The 21,441-nt window shown below is 45.1% G+C and overlaps 2 protein-coding genes across 3 annotated transcripts in view; one reads left to right on the top strand and one right to left on the bottom strand.

Moving 5' to 3' along the window:
* The first annotated feature begins 5,446 nt into the window (after positions 1–5,446).
* Positions 5,447–10,636, top strand: ELOF1 (elongation factor 1). 2 transcript variants are annotated; one of them, XM_083719979.1, is made up of 4 exons: positions 5,447–5,585; positions 6,917–7,038; positions 8,458–8,528; positions 8,944–10,636. In XM_083719979.1, exons 2-4 carry the CDS (start codon positions 6,923–6,925, stop codon positions 9,006–9,008), a joined length of 252 nt encoding a protein of 83 aa, XP_083576105.1. In that variant the 5' UTR covers positions 5,447–5,585; positions 6,917–6,922; the 3' UTR covers positions 9,009–10,636. The 2 variants fall into 2 exon arrangements, with proteins under 2 accessions (XP_083576105.1, XP_083576106.1); XM_083719980.1 differs by lacking the exon at positions 5,447–5,585 and adding an exon at positions 6,172–6,300.
* Positions 10,637–14,745: 4,109 nt separating this feature from the next.
* CNN1 (calponin 1) overlaps positions 14,746–21,441 on the bottom strand; it is a 35,943-nt gene continuing 29,247 nt past the window's right edge. The window contains exons 6-8 of the mRNA XM_083719717.1: positions 19,651–19,797; positions 16,071–17,510; positions 14,746–15,779 (exon numbers count right to left, since the gene is read on the bottom strand). Coding sequence (XP_083575843.1) covers positions 17,259–17,510; positions 19,651–19,797 — 399 coding nt within the window. The 3' untranslated portion in view covers positions 14,746–15,779; positions 16,071–17,258. The remainder of the gene's footprint in view (positions 15,780–16,070; positions 17,511–19,650; positions 19,798–21,441) is intronic.

The raw sequence follows: 21,441 nt of genomic DNA, 5'->3' as shown, positions 1-21,441 counted from the left end.
CCTTAGAATATGAATATTACGTATGTGTGACACAAACACAATAAAACTGTCAATAAAAGCAGCCACATGACTGCTGTTTTTCAGGTTCAAAAAGAGAGAGATTAAGCACATTGCAGAAGAAGGAGTGATGAATTTTGCAGTTTATAGGTGTGTGGGGGGGGAGGACTTAAAAGAATCCAAACAGATCTTAGTGCCTCCGTACGCTAATGGTGAGATTGCCCCCAGCCACACTGGCCCAAACGTCGTATCTGCATTGCAAAGGCTGTTCCACAAGGTCAGCTGCTCATCTGCTAAAAGGTGGTTGCATTTCTTCTGAAGCAAGCGTGTGCTAAGTAAAGGTAAAGGGACCCCTGACCGTTAAGTCCAGTCGCGGACAACTCTGGGGTTGCAGTGCTCATCTTGCTTTACTGGCCGAGGGAGCCAGCGTTTGTCCGCAGACAGCTTCCGGATCATGTGGCCAGCATGACTAAGCCGCTTCTGGCGAAACCAGAGCAGCGCACGGAAACGCCGTTTACCTTCCCGCTGGAGCAGTACCTATTTATCTACTTGCACTTTTTGGCGTGCTTTCGAACTGCTAGGTTGGCAGGAGCTGGGACTGAACAACAGGAGCTCACCCCGTCGCAGGGATTCGAACCACAGATCGGCAAGCCCAAGGCTCAGTGGTTTAGACCAAAACGCCACGCGCGTCCCTCTAAGCATGTCATAAGAGGCAATAAATATTTCCCCTTCAGAGTTGCAAGTTATTGACCGTTAAATCTGAAGAGCTGAAGATGTGCAGGAACATATGAAGCTGCTTTATACTGAGTCAGACCATTGCTCCATGTCTACACCAATTGACAGCGACTCTCCAGGGTATCAGAGGGGGGACATTCCCACCCGTACTTGGAAACACCAGGTCTTGAACAGGGAGCCTTCTACATTCAAAGCTCTACCACAACCCATAAAGTCCTTTGTAAAGGTTGGGTGACAACTGCTGCCTTTTAGGAGAGGACATAACACCATGGCTTTATATTCTGCCTGACCTAAAATTTATTTACAGCTTTTATCCCACCTCTGAATGAAGAGCTCAGTTTCTCTCCTCCCCATTTTCTCCCCACAACAACCCTGTAGAATTGACCCCTAGAGACCAAGGGTCACCCAGTCAGCTTCATGGGGATTTGAATTTGGGACTCTCCAATCCTCGTCTGATACTCTTAACAACTACACCACATTGGTTCTATGACTTCAATTCTGCAGCACTTGTAAACTTGTTTTCCAGTTTCTGGCTACTCTCAAGAGATACCAAAAAGGAAGAAGTAAGATGTTATCTCCCAGGAGCTGGCTTCTCTTCACTAGAGAAGTGCAAACGTTGAGTCATAAGGTTCTTCACTCCCCGTCTCAAACTGCCGTGTCATTGGGAAATTTGTTTTAAGCTTGCATAAGAAAGATGACACAATAAGGGTATAAGCTTAAGTGTGGAGCTAGTACAGTTCCCATTTTGGTTTTGCCAGCAGAGGTGGGAGCCTTCCTCAAAAACTTGTAAGTGGTGTGAGGCTTTGGGATGGCAACTGGAAACAAATGAGACAGTCACTGGTGTAATAAGAATTTTAAGGTCCTATACAGTATATATAATAAATGTTCATAAATGTGCCAAGCAAACACATACATAAATCTATAAACCACATGTCTGAAGCAGCACAGGAAGACAGTCCTGAAACCAAATGTTTCTCTGCAAGGAGGGAAGAAAACTGAAAAATCCTCCCCATTGTCTCTGTGCTCACCAATCCTGCCTTAAGGTGTGAATAGGGTGAGCCTGTGGCTTGTGCCTGGATTCAGGAATTAAGTAGTTATAATAACAAAAGAGTGGCCAAAACCCAGATAATGCAGTCAGGTAACCTGTCAGACAGGAGATAAACAACACACTCAGGATTCTGTTTTAGACTGCCCCCTGTAATGTATGTATGATGTATGGGGGGAGGTGGTCCTGGGCTACACCCCTTCTGTGATCTATGTATGATGATTCTGGGGGTGGTCTGGAGTTTGAGGGTGGGCAATTCCAAAAGTCTATATAAGGGCGGGCACACCTTTGTTCTGGGTCGTCCTCCTCTCTCCTGCGTGTGAGGGGAGCACCCTGTTGCAGCAGTTCAATAAAGATCATGCTTACTAGCTGCTTTGCTTCTCAATATTCTCTGGTTGGCCTCTGTTACTTTCTCCTACCGATGGAGAACCTACAAAGGACTCTATAAGGGCTCTTGTGTCCCCCATAAGGGAATAAGGGCAGATTTTGTTTATAACACTGGTGTAGCACAGAGGCGGGACGCAGGTGGCGCTGTGGGTTAAAGCCTCAGCGCCTAGGACTTGCCGATCGAAAGGTCGGCGGTTCGAATCCCTGCGGCGGGGTGCGCTCCCGGTGCTCGGTCCCAGCGCCTGCCAACCTAGCAGTTCGAAAGCACCTCCGGGTGCAAGTAGATAAATAGGGACCGCTTACCAGCGGGAAGGTAAACGGCGTTTCCATGTGCGGCTCTGGCTCGCCAGAGCAGTGATGTCACGCTGGCCACGTGACCCGGAAGTGTCTCCGGACAGCGCTGGCCCCTGGCCTCTTGAGTGAGATGGGCGCACAACCCCAGAGTCTGTCAAGACTGGCCCGTACGGGCAGGGGTACCTTTACCTTTACCTTTATAGCACAGAGGCGAAGTGTGTGTGAGAAAAATCAGAAATTCCTCAGGTGAAAACTCCACATCTTAGTCATTAGTGCAGGAGATTAGCACCATGTGGCCCAAGTATTTTACTTGAAGTTATCAGCTATAAATTGCTAGTGGGTGCCATATGCATGTGAAAGTTTGCAAGTCATCTGGGAGCCCAGATGGAGCATGTGGGACACTTTCCAAAATGGCTGCAAGATGTGACAGTAAAAAATTCCCCCAGGAGGCCAAAAACCCTAACTATTGTTTTGCAGGATAGAACACATTTCCTAGTGCCCCCCCCCCCCAATAACCTCTGATGCAGATTTTTAAAATTTGTCCTATTACATATCATGTAATGGTTAAAAATGCCACCATATCTCCTAAATTATGGATTGTAGAGCAAAATAACCCCTTTCTTCAACACCACCTGCAAACAACAACAACCATTAAATAACCCCCAAACCAGCTTCACATCTGAATATAAGATGAGCCCTGCTGGATCCCATTCAACTAGGTTGGCCATATGTGCTAAATGTGCTTCTAAATTATGGGATGTAGAGTAAAATCACAGCAGAAGCAAAGTAAATGTGATGTGAACACAGACTTGAGTGACAAAATAGAAAAAGCCTTCTGCACCCAGAAACAATCAAGTTCTATCAGAAAAAGACAATATCAACGCAGGATATCTGGGAGAATGAGAATGTATTTGCCTGGAGCTGAAAAGATGAAAATGTTGGCACCAGGCAATCCTCTCTGGGGAGAGCGTTCCACAGATGGAGCAGGGGGAAGGCTGCTGCTAAAGAGGTTTGTTCACTCGTCATCCTCCAAACATCTCCCGAAAGTGCCCCCCAGAGAAGGGTCTTCAGATGATGAAGAAGAAGACTTGCTAGTTGCTTCTTACACAAAAATGGTCTCTAAGGGACTTGCAACATATTTATAAGCATAGGCACAGGTAAAAGTATTGTTAAGAAGTTTGCAGGCAAGCCTTCAGTTTTCACATGTAGCCCTGAAACAACCCCTTTAAAAGAAATCTTTCCATACTTGAGACTCGAATGCACTCCAGAATCTGGCACCTGAGGGTTAACAAGGACAACAGATAAATCAAAAGTAAAAGTCACTGCACCAAAGAGGAAATTAGCTTATTCAGGAAAACACCACCAGTAAACAGCACACTAACAATAGACTAAGTTCCAAAGAGTTTAGATTTATCTGAAGGGGGAACTAGTACGGACTGTAACTAGAGCTACTTGCCTTAGAAAAAGGTTTCTCAGGGGACAGTGGTGGCTTGAATGGTAAATTTTGAGTGCTTTGGGGGAGTTTTGAGTTAAGGGCCAGAAGAATGCAGGTGGGTCATTTTGAGGCAATGGCTGAGAGTAAAAGTTTATTTTTGTAATGGGTAGCTACAGGTAATGATGAGAAAATGAGATTTTGGGCTGAAGCAGCCAGGGAAGAATAAGAGAGCATGCCAAGGGGAAGTTGATCGAAGATCCAACTTGGAATCATAAGATACGGGATTCCCTTATATGAGCCTGCCTGGGTTCTGAGACTGTCAGGAGAGGCCCTTCTCTCACTCCTGCCACCCTCATAGGTATGCTTGGTGAGGACACAGGACAGGGCCTTCTTGGTGGTGGTGGCTGCTCCCAGACTCTGGTACTGCCTCCCCAGAGAAGACAGACTGACACCCTCCTTATTGTGCTTCCACCAGCAAATGACAATCTTCTTGTTCCAACAGTCTTTTTTTGGGAACCAGCTGCTTTTAATGAAAGGGCTGGTGCCCTGCTGGTTTTATTGTAATTATTTATATGCTTTAAACAGATTTTATATATGTATATGATTTTAATTCTACTAACGCTTGTTTTTAATCATTATTATTATTTTCCTGTTTTTAGCTGTTCTTAGCTGTAAAATGCCTTGAGTCCCTGCCAGGGAAAAGGGTGGGAAATAAATAAATTTCGAGTTCTCGCTAAGGGTGTGCATAGGGTTGCAGCCTTGTTGCTTAAGAATTGCTGCGTCGCGCCTGCCTGCGCGATTCTTCAGGCACCCGGCTGGTCGCCAGTAGAACGAGGCGCTGGAGACGGACCTTTGTCGGTTTGAATGAACAGAAGCAGTTCTGACGTTTCATTCATAATACATCCGGGACCTTTTGTCGGTCGGCTTGGCGAATGGGTGGTTAGGAATAAATACAGAGATATACAAGCGGGTGCAGACTGACAGATAATGCGGTGAAATGGCGGGCTCCGTTTTGTTTTAATCAAAATCTCCTCAAGGGCGGGTCAGATATGTCCACAGAAATCACCTGGTGGAGGGGGGGGGGGGAAATCTTGGGTTTTAGCTGTGGGATTGCGGAGCATAGACCCCCCTCCCCCCAAAAAATAACAGCTAAGGCAGGAGTTCCTGTGCTTTCTAACTCTGCTCTTATTTTGTGTGGGATATGTGTTTTTTTGGGTTTTTTCCAGTTTATAATTTTAAAAACAAAACAAAACACCACAACCTGCCTTGCCTGGGACGGAGCAGAAGTCTGCTGTTGTGCACTATGATCTTTTGCTGCGACCAGATATACGGTGCGCCTGTTTTTTTTGTTTCTGTTTTCCTTTTTTCCCCCGCTCGCCTCCTCAATCAAACAGGGCTAAAATCACTGAATCTTCCTTTCCTTCCTTCCTCCCTCCTTTCCTCCCCCCCCCCCCCCGCAGGCTTTCCCGAAAGGCGCGACCTCCCGCCTTCCAAATCATTCACCCGCGTCGGGCGACTCTACCCTTTTCACTATCTCTACGCCTTCCCAACCTGCCTTCCCTGAACCCGGCGGGTGGCGGAGGCGGGAAGTGTCGCGTTTCCCTTCCGGGTGGCGCGCCGGAAGTGCTGGTCTCCGTTAGAAACGAGGCCTTGTGGAACCTCGTTAGAAAGCAGGCCTTTAACCGACCCCAGGTAAGCGGGGGAAGGGAAGGTTTCGGGCGGGCCTCCGGGTTGGCGCCCGGAGTGAGCTTCGAGTCGGCGTTGGCTCCGGAAGCGGAGCTGCTTCTGGGCCCTCGAAGGGAGCGCGGGAGGGAAGAGGAGCACCCCGCCGCTTCCGAGTCGCTCGCCGCACCAGCGGGGACAAGCGCGGCCAGTTGGGCGCCGCTTATCTCGGCCCTCGCCTGGAACTCCTCTGAGGAGCTCCATGACGAGAGTCGCCCGCCCCACTAAGCGGGCAAAACCAGCCGGGCCCTTGGCCTGCTCTGGCTCACTTTTGAGAGATGCTCAGGAAGCAGACCAGCTTTCGAAACTGGGGTGTATAAACTAGGCGCCAAAGAGCACCTTAGACCAGTGGTTTCTGTAATAAACGACAATCTGCACTTATTCCCTTATTGGGGGGGGGGGGGGACACACAAGAGCCCTTCTAGAGTCCTTTGCAGGTTCTCCATCGGTCGGAGAAAATAACAGAGGCCAACCAGAGAATATTGAGAAGCAAAGCAGCTAGTAAGCCTGATCTTTATTGAACTGTTGCAACAGGGTGCTCCCCTCACACGCAGGAGGAGGACCCAGAACAAAAGTGTGTCCACCCATATATAGACATTTTAAATTGCTTGCCTTGGAGTCCAAGACCACCCCCAGAAACATCATACCTACATCACAGAAGGGGTGTAGCTCAAGAGAAACCTGAGTACATTGTTTACCTCCTGTCATTGTTTATCTCATGTGTGGCAGGTTACCTGTTAATGCTTACCGGTAAGTGTCTCACACTCTAGTTACTGAGCATGCTGATATAACCAGACCCTAGGGGCTTTTTGTTTTGCATGATTCTTGGATTACTCCTGTTACTGGCTCTGCTCTGCCCCTGAGTCACCATACGCAGTCAGGTTCCTGCATCCTGGCCACCACGTTCTCTTCCCTGCTAGGCTGCATCTTCTAGTCAGTGGAACTGCCAGTCATTGGCTCTGCTTCCTCGGCTGCAGTTTTCTGAATCTGGGCAACCCTAATCCTCCGAAGTGATCATTGATCTTGTTGGTGCAACAGCTTTCTGAATACTTTAATCACTCCTTAATGTTCTACAACCGCTTTCACCTTCCTCAACCTGCTCCCCTCCAGAGGTTGTTGTTCTGCAACTCCCGTCAGTCCCGGCTAGAATGACTGATGATGGGGGTGGGTGTTGCAGTTGAAGCATCCGGAGGGCACCACGTTGGGGAAGACCCTTTGACATGAAAAGGACTTTTGCTGAAGCTTCTTCTCCTGCCTCCACCCCCCTTCACATTTGTTTCTCCTTGCTTTGCACGCTATAGGCAAAAATGGGCCGTAGGAAGTCAAAGCGGAAGCCTCCACCCAAGAAGAAGATGACTGGGACACTTGAGACCCAATTTACTTGCCCCTTCTGTAACCATGAGAAATCGTGTGATGTTAAAATGTAAGTTATGTAAAAAAAGAAGAGTGTAGATTAATGTTGTGTGGCAAACTGAAGTTTAATAGGGTGCAGACATGTGCATCCTGGCCCTCACAAGGGAAGGTTCAGAAAATAGACATGCAGGAGGACATTTCTTTTTAGCTGGGAACAGAGACGTTATTAGAACTGGGAAGGGAATAAAGGAAAACTAGCGGGTAGGCCAGCACTTTGCTGGTAGTTCAATCTTCTCACCTTCCATGTATTACATTGTATACAGTGCCACAAACAATGCCTCCAGAGCCAAATTACGAGATGACTCAGGCTCCTTTGCCACCCCTCCTCTATATTCAGGGGTGTATGAAGAAAGTGTTTGTGGCAGAATTCAAAGGTTTTAAGAGAGAGTGACAAAAACTAAAGGATTTTTAAAAAGAAATCTAACAGAACAAGACTGAAGCATTCAGAAGAACAAGTAAATGATATATTTCAAGGAGATAGAGAATTCTCAAGTGCACGTAAAAAATATCCATTATTCCTTGGTTGTATCTGTATCCTGTATTTCCATGAAAAGGTGATCAAGGCAGCTAACTAATAAATACAATAACACAGGAAAAGGAAAAAAACAAAAAGCAGGTAAAAAAAACCCCAGAGGTGAGGCTAACTGGGCCTCCTATTAGCAAGGAGTTCAAAATTGTGGGAGCAGCTACCAAGAAAGTCCTTTGTCAAGTTTCAGATGTTGGCTGAACAAGGCCTTCAGGTGTTGGTGGGGGGGAAAATGATTAAATAAAAAGAGAAATGTATGAAGAGTGCATTATTTTATTCCCCACTAAGCATATCAGATTTTAAGTGCAGAGGCCAACATTTCTTCATTTCAAAGTACCTCTTCCAAATTCGTCCTTGTTTGCTTTCCTTCACTGTTGGCATTGAAATGATTTTAGTACTAATGCAGGGTGGTGAAAATGGAATATTTATGCTTCTTGTGCTGGCCTTATGTTTTCCCAAGTCCCCAAGCAGAATCGAACTCTTCACACATTAGCTGATGCTGAGGGAGCTCACTCCTGCTTTCCGCAGGCATTGGCTGTGTGTCCTACTTCCCCAGGCAAAGCAGGATTGGAAAGCCCTTTCCATCAGAATGATTCACAAGTGGGCATGGTTTGGGTAACATGGTTTGTGAGCCAGATTGGAGCCCTGTGTGGCATAAGATTGGCTCTTGGGCAAGAGGTTCCCCATCCATTCTGTAGGGAAAGATTTGTGAAGGGTACTTCTTATTTTGCTATGCCTCTAACTGAGATGGCTGTAGGAATGTTTGTGCCTACTGTTCACTGCATGTTAAAACAATATTCCATACCCAAAGTCATATGAATGTACCATCTTTTTCCTCTTTTCTGGCTTACACTTTCTTACATATGGGTATTTTTCAGCTATAATATGTTTTTTGTATTTCAGGGACAGGGCTCGAAATACGGGTGTGATATCCTGTACCGTGTGTCTGGAAGAATTTCAGACTCCTATAACATGTATCCTTTGAACTTCAATTCAGTTTTATAATATTTTATTCTCTTCCCCCATGTAGACTTGGCTCCTACGTTTTCATGTCAGTAATTCGTAACCTAGGGTGTAATGCTTTCTGCTTGGTCTCGGCCTTTACATGTTTTATCTTACCCTGCATAAAGACCTGGAAATAGAGAGTTAGCATCAAAATTGATCAGACATAGCCTTGCCAGAGTGGTTAATCAACTGAAACACCCCACCACCACAGATATTTAAAATCAGCTAAAGTTCCACTCTTGTACCAGCTTAACTGTGGTTCATAGAAGAAATCACTTGCAAGATTTAGCAGTGTTTTTGAAAAATATACACATCCAAAACCAATAGTATTTTTTATGTGGGGGGCACTTATGGTAGATTCTTCCTTGACATTTCACCCTAAAGATCTTTCAGAACCAGTGGATGTTTACAGTGACTGGATAGATGCTTGTGAGGCAGCCAATCAATAGCAACTGGAGAGGAACTTGCCAGGAATTCAACAACACTTCTTAATTTGGGAGGGTGGACGTTATCTGTTACATAATGCATTGGAAGATCCAACAAGTGGCTGGGGAATGTGACTCTTGTGCTGTTTGTTTCTATCCAGTAATCCTCCCCTACATGAATATTATGGGATTGTGCCCCTGGAATTAAGGGACTAAAGACTATAAGTAGGATCTGCAAAACTTTGGAAAGGCCCGCGGTTTTGTAAACATACTGATCATTGGGATCATTGTTGCATTGGGTGCATTCTTATCAAGGGCCGCTATTCAATCTCTGTTCATTTCAGTGGGGCTTGTATGGAAGGAGCATCCATGCAAGCTCCTTTGTCGCTGGATATTCAGAGGTAGTCCTTGGGAAATTGCACACCTTGTTGCCATGGCTGAACAGCAATGCTGAGCAAGCAACAGTATACAGGAACAGAACATGAAATAATCCCCCACGTATAATTGCTTTAGTGACTCACTGAGTAGTAGACCTGGTCACTAAGGAAACATTTCTTTCAGTAGGTTGGTGCCAATTATGTAGGGGTGGCAGTATATGTCATCCTTGGGTTCCTGAAACTGCCAGGAGAATTTCTTATAATTCTTTCCCTACCATCATTTCTTTTTTCCTGGGTGTTTTTGTGCACAGGACTCTTCTTTCCTTTCACAGGAAACAAAGCAAGCTTAGCTCCTGCCCAGCAGTTGAATAGGCAGGGATCTGACCTTACTTCTGACCTTAAGACTATGGGACCATCAACATGATGGAGGGGGGAAATCATGACTCTTCCTTGATGCTACTGTTTTAAATGGGGACTCTTTACCCCACGAAAGAAGTGTTGCTTTATTTTAAAAGACTTATTTAAAAGCCAATTTAGTAGCCAGTGGTGTTAACTTCTGTGCTTCTGAATGCTCCATAGGAGTAGCTGTGGGATTTTAATTGTACTTTACTGAGGAGAATTCTGCCTACATCACAGTGATTGTGCCATCATCGGATTAATAGGTACTGGTGCAAAGTACATAGGTGATAATTGAACACTGAATCCTTCCACTGTGTATGTTTTTTTTTTTTTTTTTTTTTTTGCTTTGCTTTTTATCCTTCTCACTGTGGTGAGCATGAACTCTGCTTTCCAGAAATAGATCACTTAATTGCCAGTTTGGCTTCCCTTTTCTTATTAGCCTCCCTAATAACAGAGTGCTCACAAAATACAGGGGTCACAGCAACCACCACATATGATTTACTTTGGAGTGAATGGCGATGCGGACGGAGGTTTAATTCTGAATTTTGCAGTCAGTGACAGAGGATTTTGGCCCCTTCTCACCTTACCTCCCTCACTGTCATGTGGCCTTCAATCAGGAGGCCTTTTTGGGCTGCCTTTGATGGTAAAAGCAGCCTCCAGCTGTACATTCCCAAACAACCACTGCTGCTCTATCAAGTCCTTTGTCTTTTTAGATCTAAGCAGGAATTAATTCCTATTGGACAGCAAATTCTTGTGCCCTTGTATGTAAATAATGTCCAAGAAAGCAGGAACCCACTTCTTTTAAATGTATTAGAGGAGCCTCTGCCAGTAACTGAGTAATTATCATCCCCTTTAAATAAATTCTATAATGGAAAAGCATCTGTTCAGTGTTTTCTGTTACCGCTGGTGTTGTGTTGGGTCCCACGTTAATCTTTTTGGATTGTATGAAGTCAGTACAGCTTTTTGTGTTAGTTGCTTCTGTGATAGCAACTTTGTGTTTGTCTTTGGTTTTGTAATTGCTGCCCATTTTGAAGAAGACAAGAGTGCCTTAAGCTGTGTGCTTGGATACTCTTGGCTGTTGCATCTTCAGTTCCCTGTAAGTTTTCATGATGCTTTGGGTAAATTACCCTCTTTCATCCAAGCTCCATTTTACATGGATGCTGTGGGGCTAAAATACCCTTCTGAGCTCCGTAGAAGAAGGAAATCAAAGAACCACAAGGCTGACCTACCATTAAGGAAATTGAGCTTTCTGTTGGAGTCGTCATTCCACTCATAGTAATGGTGCAAGGTCACACTGAACTTCCTAGAAGTCTATTTTAATGCAGAACTCTCAATTATATACCTGTCTTGATTAGGGAGGCAAGTTTTTTGTTTTGTTTTTCGGGTGGAGTTCCTTAAGAGCTCCACAGGCAGTGATGAAAGAAAAGACAAGCAGGGATGGTGGAGCCTAAAAAAATATTCTTGGGTTCTCTCCTGTTGAGTCAACTGGAGGGCCATTGAAACAAGTTTTAAGGTGGCACTGTGGCCTTCCACCTGGCCTTGAAAGGAATGATGCTCTGTCCACATTTTGACAAGTGGCTAAACACCACATTTAGTAGCTGACCCAAGCTGAAAGAAAAGCCTTTTCCCATTCTCTGCAGCCCTGCATCACTTTGAGAGAGAGCACAATTCTTGCTACAGCCCATCCTGGCTGTCTTTTTCCTGCACAATACCCAATTCTCCTCAAAAGAGAATGATAGGTCCTGTTGTGGAGAATTGAACCTCTGCCTATCTACTGAAGCTGGCCATCACACTTAACTTGTCTGGTAAAGATTATTATGAAATTATTACTTATATCCTGTTCTTTGTAAAGTAGCATGACTTCTTGAAGTAATCTATTTTTTTTCCTATTGACCTTGGCAAAAACGGAGCAAATGGCTGCATTCCAGGCCAAGGTGAGAACATCAAGAGTACCAGAATGGAGTGTTTGTGACAAATCAGCTGACTGGGCTTGTTTGCTGTGAGAGATTAGACTGAGTAAATAAAACCTGTTGGGACTTTGCACAGTGTTCTAGGGTAATCAGGGCCCCCAGACAACTAACCCTGTTTTCTGTGTAACCTTTGTACTTTGGCAGGGTCACCTTGCTTTTTGAATAAAGGTTGTAGGACATGTGGCATGGAACAGTATGACCAGAGGTCTCAACCACCTTTTTATTTTACGTTTATCGATTTTTGTGTTTGACTTGTTCTGTTGGAAGCTGTCTTGTCTTAAAGGCGAGGTAGAAACGTGTCAACCAAGTATTGGCTATTCACCTATTTGGAGGTCAGCTTGGGGAATCCAATCCGTTTTGGATCCAATGACTATATAATAGAAACTGCTGTAAAATTAACCAAGTACCCTGTAGGTTTCTTTGACATGGAGAAAAGTATTTGGATTTGTTCATGCAAATGCAGGTGTTTATGTGCTTAGTTCCGGTAACTCCCAACTTGCACATTCAGCTTTATGCAATTTAAAATAAAGTGGGGCAGGTGTCCAGGGGAAAAAGACTTTGACAATCCCACCCATCACTGAACCCAATGTGTTTTGACTATACACACTATCCCCAGAATGTAATCTCCTAAGTTGAGAGTCGCTTGTATACTGTATTACCTTTTTATCCTTGTTGTAAAGGGTTGCCATGTTTGGTCACTTCCAGCCAGTGGAATGGAGATGCTTGTCTAATGGTCACCTGAATAAGCTTAGGAGACATGGAATAAGAGAGGTCCTCTTGTAGATCAGTAACTGGTTGAGAAATAGGAATCAGAGCAGAAATAAATAGACAATTCTCCCGATGGAGGGAGTCAGAAAGTAGAGTTCCCCAAGGGTTCTTATTGGCACCTGTGCTTTTTAATTTGTTCATACATGGTGCAGAGTGAGCAGTGAGGTGGCCACATTTGCTGATGATACCAAATTGCTAAAAGCGGTTAAAACTAAAAGATTGTGAAGAGCTCCAAAAGGATCTCTCCAAACTGGGTGAATGGGCAGTAAAATGGTAAATGCAATTCAGTGTAAACGAACTGATGGTGACTGACCAGGAAGAAGACGTAGGGTCGTAGTGGATAGCTCAAAGAAGATTTTGATCCAGTGTGAAAAAGCTGAATTCCATGCTAGGGGTCCATTAGGAAAGGGATTGAAAATAACACTGCAAATAACATAATGCCATTAAACACATCTATGGTGTGGCCACACTTGGAATGCTGTACAGTTTTGGTAGCCTCACCTAAAAAATAATATTGTAGAGCTGAAAATCATTTCAAAGAACCAAGGGAACAGAGCAACTGGTCTATGATGAAGGCTTACAACATTTGGGGCTTTTCAGTTTAGACAAAAGTTGAATCAGAGCTGTAAAAAGTTGTGGACCGTTTGAAGAAAGTGAGTAGAAGTTTATCTCCTTCTGCAATACCGGAACTTGGAACCATCTAATGAAGATTGGATGGAAGATTCAGGACACGCCATGGAAAGTACTGATGCATAGTTAAACTATGGAACTCCTACTGGGAGGCAGTGATGGCCAGCAACTTGGATAGCTTTAAGAGAGGATTAGAAAAATTCATGGAAGAAAAGCCTATCAAATGGCTACTAGCCACAATGGCTACACTCTGCCTCCACTGTCTGAGGTAGTGTGACTCTCTAGGGCAGTCGCTGGGAATCACAGGTGTGGGAAGAGCTCTTGTGTTCAGGTTCAGCTTGCAGGCTTCCCATAGGCACCTGGCTGACCACTGGAAACAGGTTACTGCACTAAGTGGGCCATTGGCCTGATTCAGGAGGCTCTTATGTTCTTGCACCAACCCAGGGACAGCAAATGAAACATAACTTCCCTTATTTTTGAACAGTACTTATTTTCTAAGACCTGCCAAGCAAGAGACTTATTTTGAGTTTATCTGGTCCCAGCAGAAGATTCTAAACTGCTCTAGATCTTCACACAGTATAGCTTGAGCTTACATGCTTTATTATTTTTTTGCAGCATAGTAATAACCCTTTTTGTAGAAATCTGAATTTTCTACTTAAAGCAGAGGCTGCCCATTATTTTCAGGTTTTCTCTGTAACTACAAAGGCTAGAAACTTTGCTCATTTTAAAATGACAGCCCATTTGTCCCATGGATTTTTATGCCGTTGAATGCGGTACAAATCACTGAATACATTCATAACCAGGCAGGCGTATTCTCTCCCATTCTGCATCGTCGGCTGACTGCTTTCCACTTGACAGTAGACATTTGCAAAGAAACACAAGCTTTAAATTGAGTTGGAAGAGAGCAGAGTCAAATCTAGTTTAGCACTTTAAAAATTGCCCTTTTTTACATGAATTTGCTCGTAGAAGGTCCCCCAGGCTCAGTCCTTGGCATACACTTTGGTTCCAGAGTTTGAAAAGTCCTTTTCTGCCTGGAGGTCTTAGAGATTCCCTGTAAGCTAAAGTAGATTGTTCTGGACTACATAGACCAAGAGCAGTGGTTTTCAACCAGTGTGCCGTGGCACCCTGGGGTGCCTTGAATGATGGTCGGGGGTGCTGCGGGCAACACTGGCCTCTGTCCCTCTTCCCTTCCCTCCCTCCTCTGATGCCCTCTTGCATCTCTGCCTCCCGTAGGCTTGTGTGGCTGTTTGTTGCAGCAGCTCTGGCTACAAGCTGCCCAGGGGATGCCGCCCTGGCCCCTGTGGGGCAGTGTGAGAAGGCGCCTCTCTTTGGGGCGGGGGGGGGCTGCAGATCAGAGACCAGGGGCGGCAGCTGCCCGGAGGACCTCCAGTGAGAAGGGAAAAGAGAGGAGGCTGAAGGAACCCTCCACAAAGGTGTTCGAAAAAGGGTGAGAGGCTGCCAGCTCTGCAGGCAAGGGGTGACATAACTGGGCTCCTGAGCCCCACAGGGGTGCCACAGAAAGAATGGTGCTGGTCAAGGGAGCCGTGGACTCAAAAAGGTTGAAAACCTCTGACCAAGGGATAAGGAAGACCTCCAATCATATTAGAAAAGTGTTTGTTTGTTTGTTTTTTTATTGTGCTGCAGTGAAATTAAAAAGTGGTCATTAGCAGAACATAACCAAAAAAAATGTTTTAGAGTGGGGTTTTTTGGGTGTGTCTTAGCTGCTCAATATGTAGAGCACCTCTGACCCCAGTGAGAGAAGCGAGGGGCAGGGGCAAGATTTAAAGACAGGAGCTGCTTTTGTTGGCAATATAGACTTTGGCATTTCCCCCCAATGTTGGTTTGTAACAATATCTGGTACCACATACTAACTACAGTGTGAATCAGTGAGCAAGTCCCCCCCCCCCCCGGCTAAACACTAGATTTGCCACCAGACAACACAGTGATGCAGTTAGTGAAGACAGCGAGCTTTTTCCTGTTCTAACTTGGATGCCACGCAGGTAGATAAGCACCCCAATCCTTAAACCGAGACTGCCATGTTTGGACAACTAATCTAATTGATTAATCAAATGCTTTGGTCAGTTAGAGGAGACTTGTTGGGAAATTGCTTTTAAATGTAAGTGATTATAAATCAATAAATGGTGGCAGGGGGCTTCTTATAAGAGCATTCCTCCTTGGTCCTCACACAGGTGGAAATAACAGTAAATGCTTCCCCTCCCCCTTCAGGGCTATTGTAATATATGGAAATTTAAAATTCATGCAGTTAATCGATTACAGAGCGCGTATTGAACTGGATGATAGCCAATTTTACTCGTGTAAGTAAATTCAGTGGGATTTATTTTGGTCTTCTGTGGTTAGACTTATCTCAAAACTGGTTTTGGCTTTATAGCAGGTGATTCATTTGTCTTCATTTGAAGCATGTGAATCTTAGTTAATAGAAGTATTTTAGTTTCAAACATGAATTAGTCCCATGGCACTTCTGCCAGCCTTACTGAAGGCTGTTCATGTTCTGTACCTTTGGAATTTTAAATTTCTTTTCCAGAATGTGTCTAAATGCGCTTGCAGTGCATGGAGTTGCTTTGATTTCTGTTATTTACTATGAAATTGGGCGTGTGTGCTGGAAATAAATGAGATTGATGGCAAGGAAGTGGCTTACAATGGTACCTCGCAAGACGAAAAACGCACAAGACGAAAAAGTTTTCCGTTTTTTGAGTCGTTCCACAAGACGAATTTCCCTATGGGCTTGCTTCGCAAGACGAAACGTCTTGCGAGTTTTTGCAAGTTTGTTTCCTTTTTCTTAAAGCCGCTAAGCTGTTAATAGCCGCTAAGCTGCTAAGCCGTTAATAGCCGCTAAGCCGCTAATAGCCGTGCTTCGCAAGACGAAAAAACCGCAAGACGAAGAGACTCGCGGAACGGATTAATTTCGTCTTGCGAGGCACCACTGTACTTGATAGGAGAACCACTGGTAAACAAAGAGGCATCCAGGAGGAGGAATGGATAAGTTGCCATGCATTTCTGGGAAGTTCCAATTTCTGAGCGCTAGATTGTTTTTGTATAAGTTGCCTGCATAATGGAGCTCAGTCAAGAACCATTAGGACTATAAATTCTCTGTCTCTCTTTTTTTAGTGAAGACTAGATTACTGATAACCTGGTAAGTTATTTTCCAGATTCTCCCTGAAGATGTAGAAGATGAACGGCTTTGGTTTACAACTGTGTGTAATTCTCACCAAATGATCTCTCACATGAATCTTGGGATAATAACTTCAGACACTGTGAACATACCCCTTTACTGGTTAGATGCGTCCAACCTCCTTCTACAGTTTCCCTCCGCAGTTCACATACTCTACCTAAATACGTTCTGTTTCCAGGAAGCCAATGGCTGACTCAGTTCACCGGTGCTTTTCTACAAACTATTAGTATTTAGGAAGCAAAAATGACTGGAACCCCTGGCAAAGTAGGCAGGTGTAGGGGGGGGGGCTTGCCAATTTGCCCCTAACCTGATTGTAGACAGAGCAAGGCAGATGATGGGGCTTGTACCAGAATGGCTTCTGTTACGGTACAAAACAGAGTGCAGTAGGCAATATGTTCACCAACAGAAGCTGTGCCTTTGATTGCCTGCTTCTGCCTTGACCCAAAACAGCAGCAGCAGGAGCTGCCACAAGCCACAGGGAAGAGATGACTGATGGCTCTTGTTCAGGAAAGAGAAAGAGGGAGAAATCAAGAGTGGTCATTGCCTCGTATTTGCTTCTCCCAACCCATTAGATTATTATTATTAATATTATTATTTTTACTGTAACATTCCATCCTAGTGGCTTTGAGCCACATCAGTGCATGCTTAAAAGTAGTGGCAGTACGTCATACATTAAATAAAGCGTGAAAGGGATCGAAGTGAAGCTTTTAAGGCTCAGTGGTGGAGACTTGGAGGGGAGACTTGGCTTTGGCATGGTTTGAAGAGTCTCTAGTGAGCTGGTTAGCAGTTGAGGGAACTGTCTGGATCTTCTTATATTCCCAGGTGAAAATAGCCACCTGATGGTGGATCTTCTGTTTGGGAAGTGCCCCTTTTTTTTCTTTTTCTTTTTTTTTTAAGTGCTGGTGTCTCTGTTCTATGTCCGTCCCATGATTCCTGCTGGCTATTCTGAGTTGTAGAAGTTATGATGGCTGTGGTTGTACTGGCCTTCATCTTCTCCGATCATGGCATAGTTGGGTGTGAGGCAGTACTTGGAGTCGTAGACCTGCCGCGGCAGCCCATACACAGTCATGCCCTGCTGCGATGCCCCTTTGTTGCTGCCCATCTGCAGGGAGATGTTCTGGGTGTCGCAGTGCTCCATGCCCAGGGCGGGCTCAAAAATCTGCCGCTTGGTTCCAGGGGCCGTCATGCCCGCCTAGGGATGGATATGGGTGGAGGAGGAGGAAGAAGAAGAGAGGAAATGGTGAACCTGGGAGTGTAAAATGTCTTAAGGAGAAGAATGGAAAGCAGAGCAGGCTTCGCATGAGGCCCCCTTCATACCCTCTCTGTTGGTACAGTGGTACCTTCATTCTCGTACAGCCTAGTTCATGAACAACTTGGAACCCGGAAGTGAGCGTTCCAGTTCTCGAATTTTTTTCGGAAGTCGAATGTGTCCTGAGCTTCCGTTTTTAGTGTTGTGCTTCCGCTTTTAGAGAGATTGCTCTGATTAAGGCGGTGGGGAGAAGCGTTTTAGGGGTAGTTTTTCAACAGCCTGGAATGTATTAATCCATTTTGCATTACTTTCTATGAGAAAGTTGGTTTTGGAATGTTTTGGTTTTGTAGTGGACTTCCGGAACAGATTAAGTTCAAGAACCAAGGTACCACTGTATTTAGTTCAACTTTATTAGTGCCAATGGGATGCCAAGCAAAAGTTTGGTTTTCCTGTTTGAACATCCCTCATTTTCCTCTCCTTGCATTAGGGCTGAGCTTATTTGCTTTCTAGGACAACAAATACCTCAAATAGTTCTTCTGAGTTTACCTTGATCTTCTTGGGGACCTAAAAGTACTCGTGGAACACTTTTGAGATTAGCAGTACCTGCTTTCTGGATTATGAGGAAAGAACAAGCTAGGACTTGTTTACTGGCAATGGTATCTTCTTGAGATAATTGCCCCCGCCTGGCCTGAAGTTGCTTCAACTTCAGCTCACATGTTTCCAAGGCTGCTATAAGATAACATTTCAAAGCAAGCCATTGGCTCAAAAAGAATCATGGACTCTTTTGGAATGGTTTATCCTGGGTTAAATAATCCGGTACCCAAAACAGCAGCAGCATTGTCTCTTCTTGGTAGAGTACCCCTTTTTTTTGCATTATGCCTAAAAACCTAGTTGTGTAAAAGTGCTTAATGCACAGTAATCTATGAATGGTCCACAAGGGGGTGTTGCTTAGAACCCACAAGGGATTCCCCTTGCTCTTGTAGACAGGCAGTTATATATAAATAGATCCCCAAGTAGTAACACACATTCCCAGCTATTCCCAGAAATTGACTGACTGAGATTTGTTGGTGGTTTTGAGAATCTCTTACAGATCCATGAGGATATGTGCCTTGTATCCATGTGAACCATGGAAGCACTGGGAGGTACTGGATCTGTGATTTTTACAGTGCAGCCAGTAGAGACAGATGTGATCTGTGATTTGGTGGTGGACAGGCTGGGTGAACTCTTGGGAAAAATACGTCATTTCAAGAGAATACATCTTACTGGATCCAACTTTTGTGCATGCACCTTCTGGTTGTCTGGCACTACATTCTTCTGATTCCTGCAGCACACACTCTTTTGTCCCCTGACCAGTTCACCCACTGCACCCTTGGTGGTTCCCCTTTTCTCTTAAAAAGGTAAACGTAAAGGACCCCTGACAGCTAAGTCCAGTTGTGAACTACTCTGGGGTTGCGGCGCTCATCTCGCTTTACTGTCCAAGGGAGCCAACGTTTGTACCCAGACAGTTTTTCTGGGTCATGTGGCCAGCATGACAAAGCCGCTTCTGGACAACCAGAGCAGCACACGGAAACACCGTTTACCTTCCCGCTGGAGTGGTACCTATTTATCTACTTGCACTTTGACGTGCTTTTGAACTGCTAGGTTGGCAGGAGCTGGGACCGAGCAACGGGATCTCACCCTGTCACGGGGATTCGAACCGCCGACCTTCCAATCGGCAAGCCCAAGAGGCTCAGAGGTTTAGACCACAGTGCCACCCGCGTCCCTACCTTTCTCTTAGTAGCTCCAATTCCTATAGTTCAACTGCCCAGATGCCCTCTGAGCCTTGAGAAGCACATAGAGCTAAAAGAGGGAATGAGAAAGAGTGGCACTCTTTTAGAGAGTCCTTTGGCTCTGAGCTTTTCAAGGAGGAAAAAACAAGGACCCCCTTGCCACCTCATGCTGAAGGGGGCAGTGGGCAAGATACTTTGCAGGCACCAGGAGAAGTCCTTCAAGGCACCATTGCACTCATGGGGAAACCCCAGCTAGAGCTGGAATACTAAATAGTCAACACACATTTATTCTTGTCCCCCCCTCCATTTCTTACCTGGCTAGCCCCCTTGTTGGTTCCCATCTGTAGACTGATGGTGGCTTGATCTAATGGTTGGTCTGTGCCCAACTTAGGGTCATAGAGGTGCCGACGTGTGCCATATGCTGTCATGCCCTGCTGGCTGGCAAACTTGTTGGTGCCCATCTAGGAAGCAAAAACAGTGTTGACAGTTAGACTGGTCGTTCTGTCTCCTCCAAGTCTCCCTGGAAGAGTGGTCCCCATTCAGCTACCCACAGATGGAAAGCCCCAACCCTACCCTGCCACTTAGACAATGTAGAATTCTATTTATTTCTGGTATTGTCACAGATTTCATCCAGATTTCAGGAGGACCTTACAGCTGGGGGGTGTTCCTGTAATTTGTTCCCATCACATTCCTGTAGATTATGTCTGGAATAGCCTGGCCATATTGCATCGGTAGGCAGTGTAAGGCTTCTTTTTTAAAAAAATATGATTTTTATTAAATTTACTGTTTTACAATTTCAGATAAACATTTTACATACTTAAGATATCAATGACTTCCCCTCATCTCTTTCCGTGGTTCATTTTGCATATTTTATATCCCTGCATATTTTATAAAAACTATACCAATTTTTTACACTGTTGCATTTGTCTTAATGCTGCCAGCGTTTCCAGCTCTACACAATTATTTTTCATATAAACTAGGGTTGCCATAATTCAAAAAGTGAAAACCTGGGGGTAGAGGGTAAAATGTTGTTTTTAGTTTTGCTCACCCAAAATTTTTGATCTTTTTTTTTTTTTACTTTTTGCAAAATTAATGAAGTTTTGGAGCTATTTTTAAGGAAATTCCAGACATTTAAGCGATTCCACCCAGGCGCTGTTTCCAATGGCTGAATGCCGGCTACGTTCTGGAAATTCCAGACATATGGCAAGCCTACCTAAAAGGTAAAGGTAAAGGTACCCCTGACCATTAGGTCCAGTCGTGGGGTTGCAGCGCTCATCCCGCTCTATAGGCTGAGGGAGCTGGCATTGGTCCGCAGACAGCTTCTGGGTCATGTGGCCAGAGCAGTGCGAACCAGAGCAGTGCACGCTGGAGCGGTACCTATTTATCTACTTGCACTTGACGTGCTTTTGAACTGCTAGGGGGATTCACCGACCTTCTGATCAGCAAGCCCTAGGCTCTATGGTTTAGACCACAGCGCCACTCGCGTCCCTTATGGCAACCCTACCTAAACCCCTATTTAAAAACATCTTTAGTATCATCTTCTGCCTCTAGGTGGCAATGCAGTGCTCATAAGACAGCTTCCCATACATTTGTGCTATCAGCTGTGTCTTTGAAATGCTCAAGCAAAATGCAGAGCTGGCCCATCCATAAGGCAGGGTTAAGCAGCTGCCTCAGGTGGCGGAAGTGCAAGAGGCAGCACCTTGCCCCACGCACCCCTGTCACTGTTTCTGCTGCCGCTGGAATATGGTGGTACCTTGGGTTAAGAACTTAATTTGTTCCAGAGGTCCGTTCTTAACCTGAAAATGCTCTTAACCTGAAGCACCACTTTAGCTAATGGGGCCTCCCGCTGCCGCCGCATGATTTCTGTTCTCATCCTGAAGCAAAGTTCTTAACCCGAGGTACTATTTCTGGGTTAGTGGAGTCTGTAACCTAAAGCGTCTGTAACCTGAAGCACCTGTAACCTGAGGTACCACTGTACCTCTCTCTGTCTGAGTTTCAGAGAGAGGGAGGTGTTCCAGGGTGGGGTGGGGTGGGGTGGGGTGGCTGCAGCAGGAAGCGGCACAATTCCATTTTGCCTCCGGTGGTGAAATGGGACAGGGTATCCC

This window comes from Podarcis gaigeae (genome assembly GCF_964106915.1).
Source record: "Podarcis gaigeae genome assembly, chromosome: 17".
NCBI lineage: Eukaryota > Metazoa > Chordata > Lepidosauria > Squamata > Lacertidae > Podarcis > Podarcis gaigeae.
The sequence above is the reverse complement of the archived record's forward strand: the minus strand, read 5'-3'. Positions and strand labels throughout refer to the sequence as shown.

Bases quoted from the DNA above. Each gene is read 5' to 3' on its own strand.
- ELOF1 (XM_083719979.1), top strand. From the start codon at position 6,923: ATGGGCCGTAGGAAGTCAAAGCGGAAGCCTCCACCCAAGAAGAAGATG. The intron at 7,039-8,457 runs GTAAGTTATGTA...TTTGTATTTCAG, and splicing joins AAATCGTGTGATGTTAAAAT to GGACAGGGCTCGAAATACGG. The intron at 8,529-8,943 runs GTATCCTTTGAA...TTCACCCTAAAG, and splicing joins ATTTCAGACTCCTATAACAT to ATCTTTCAGAACCAGTGGAT.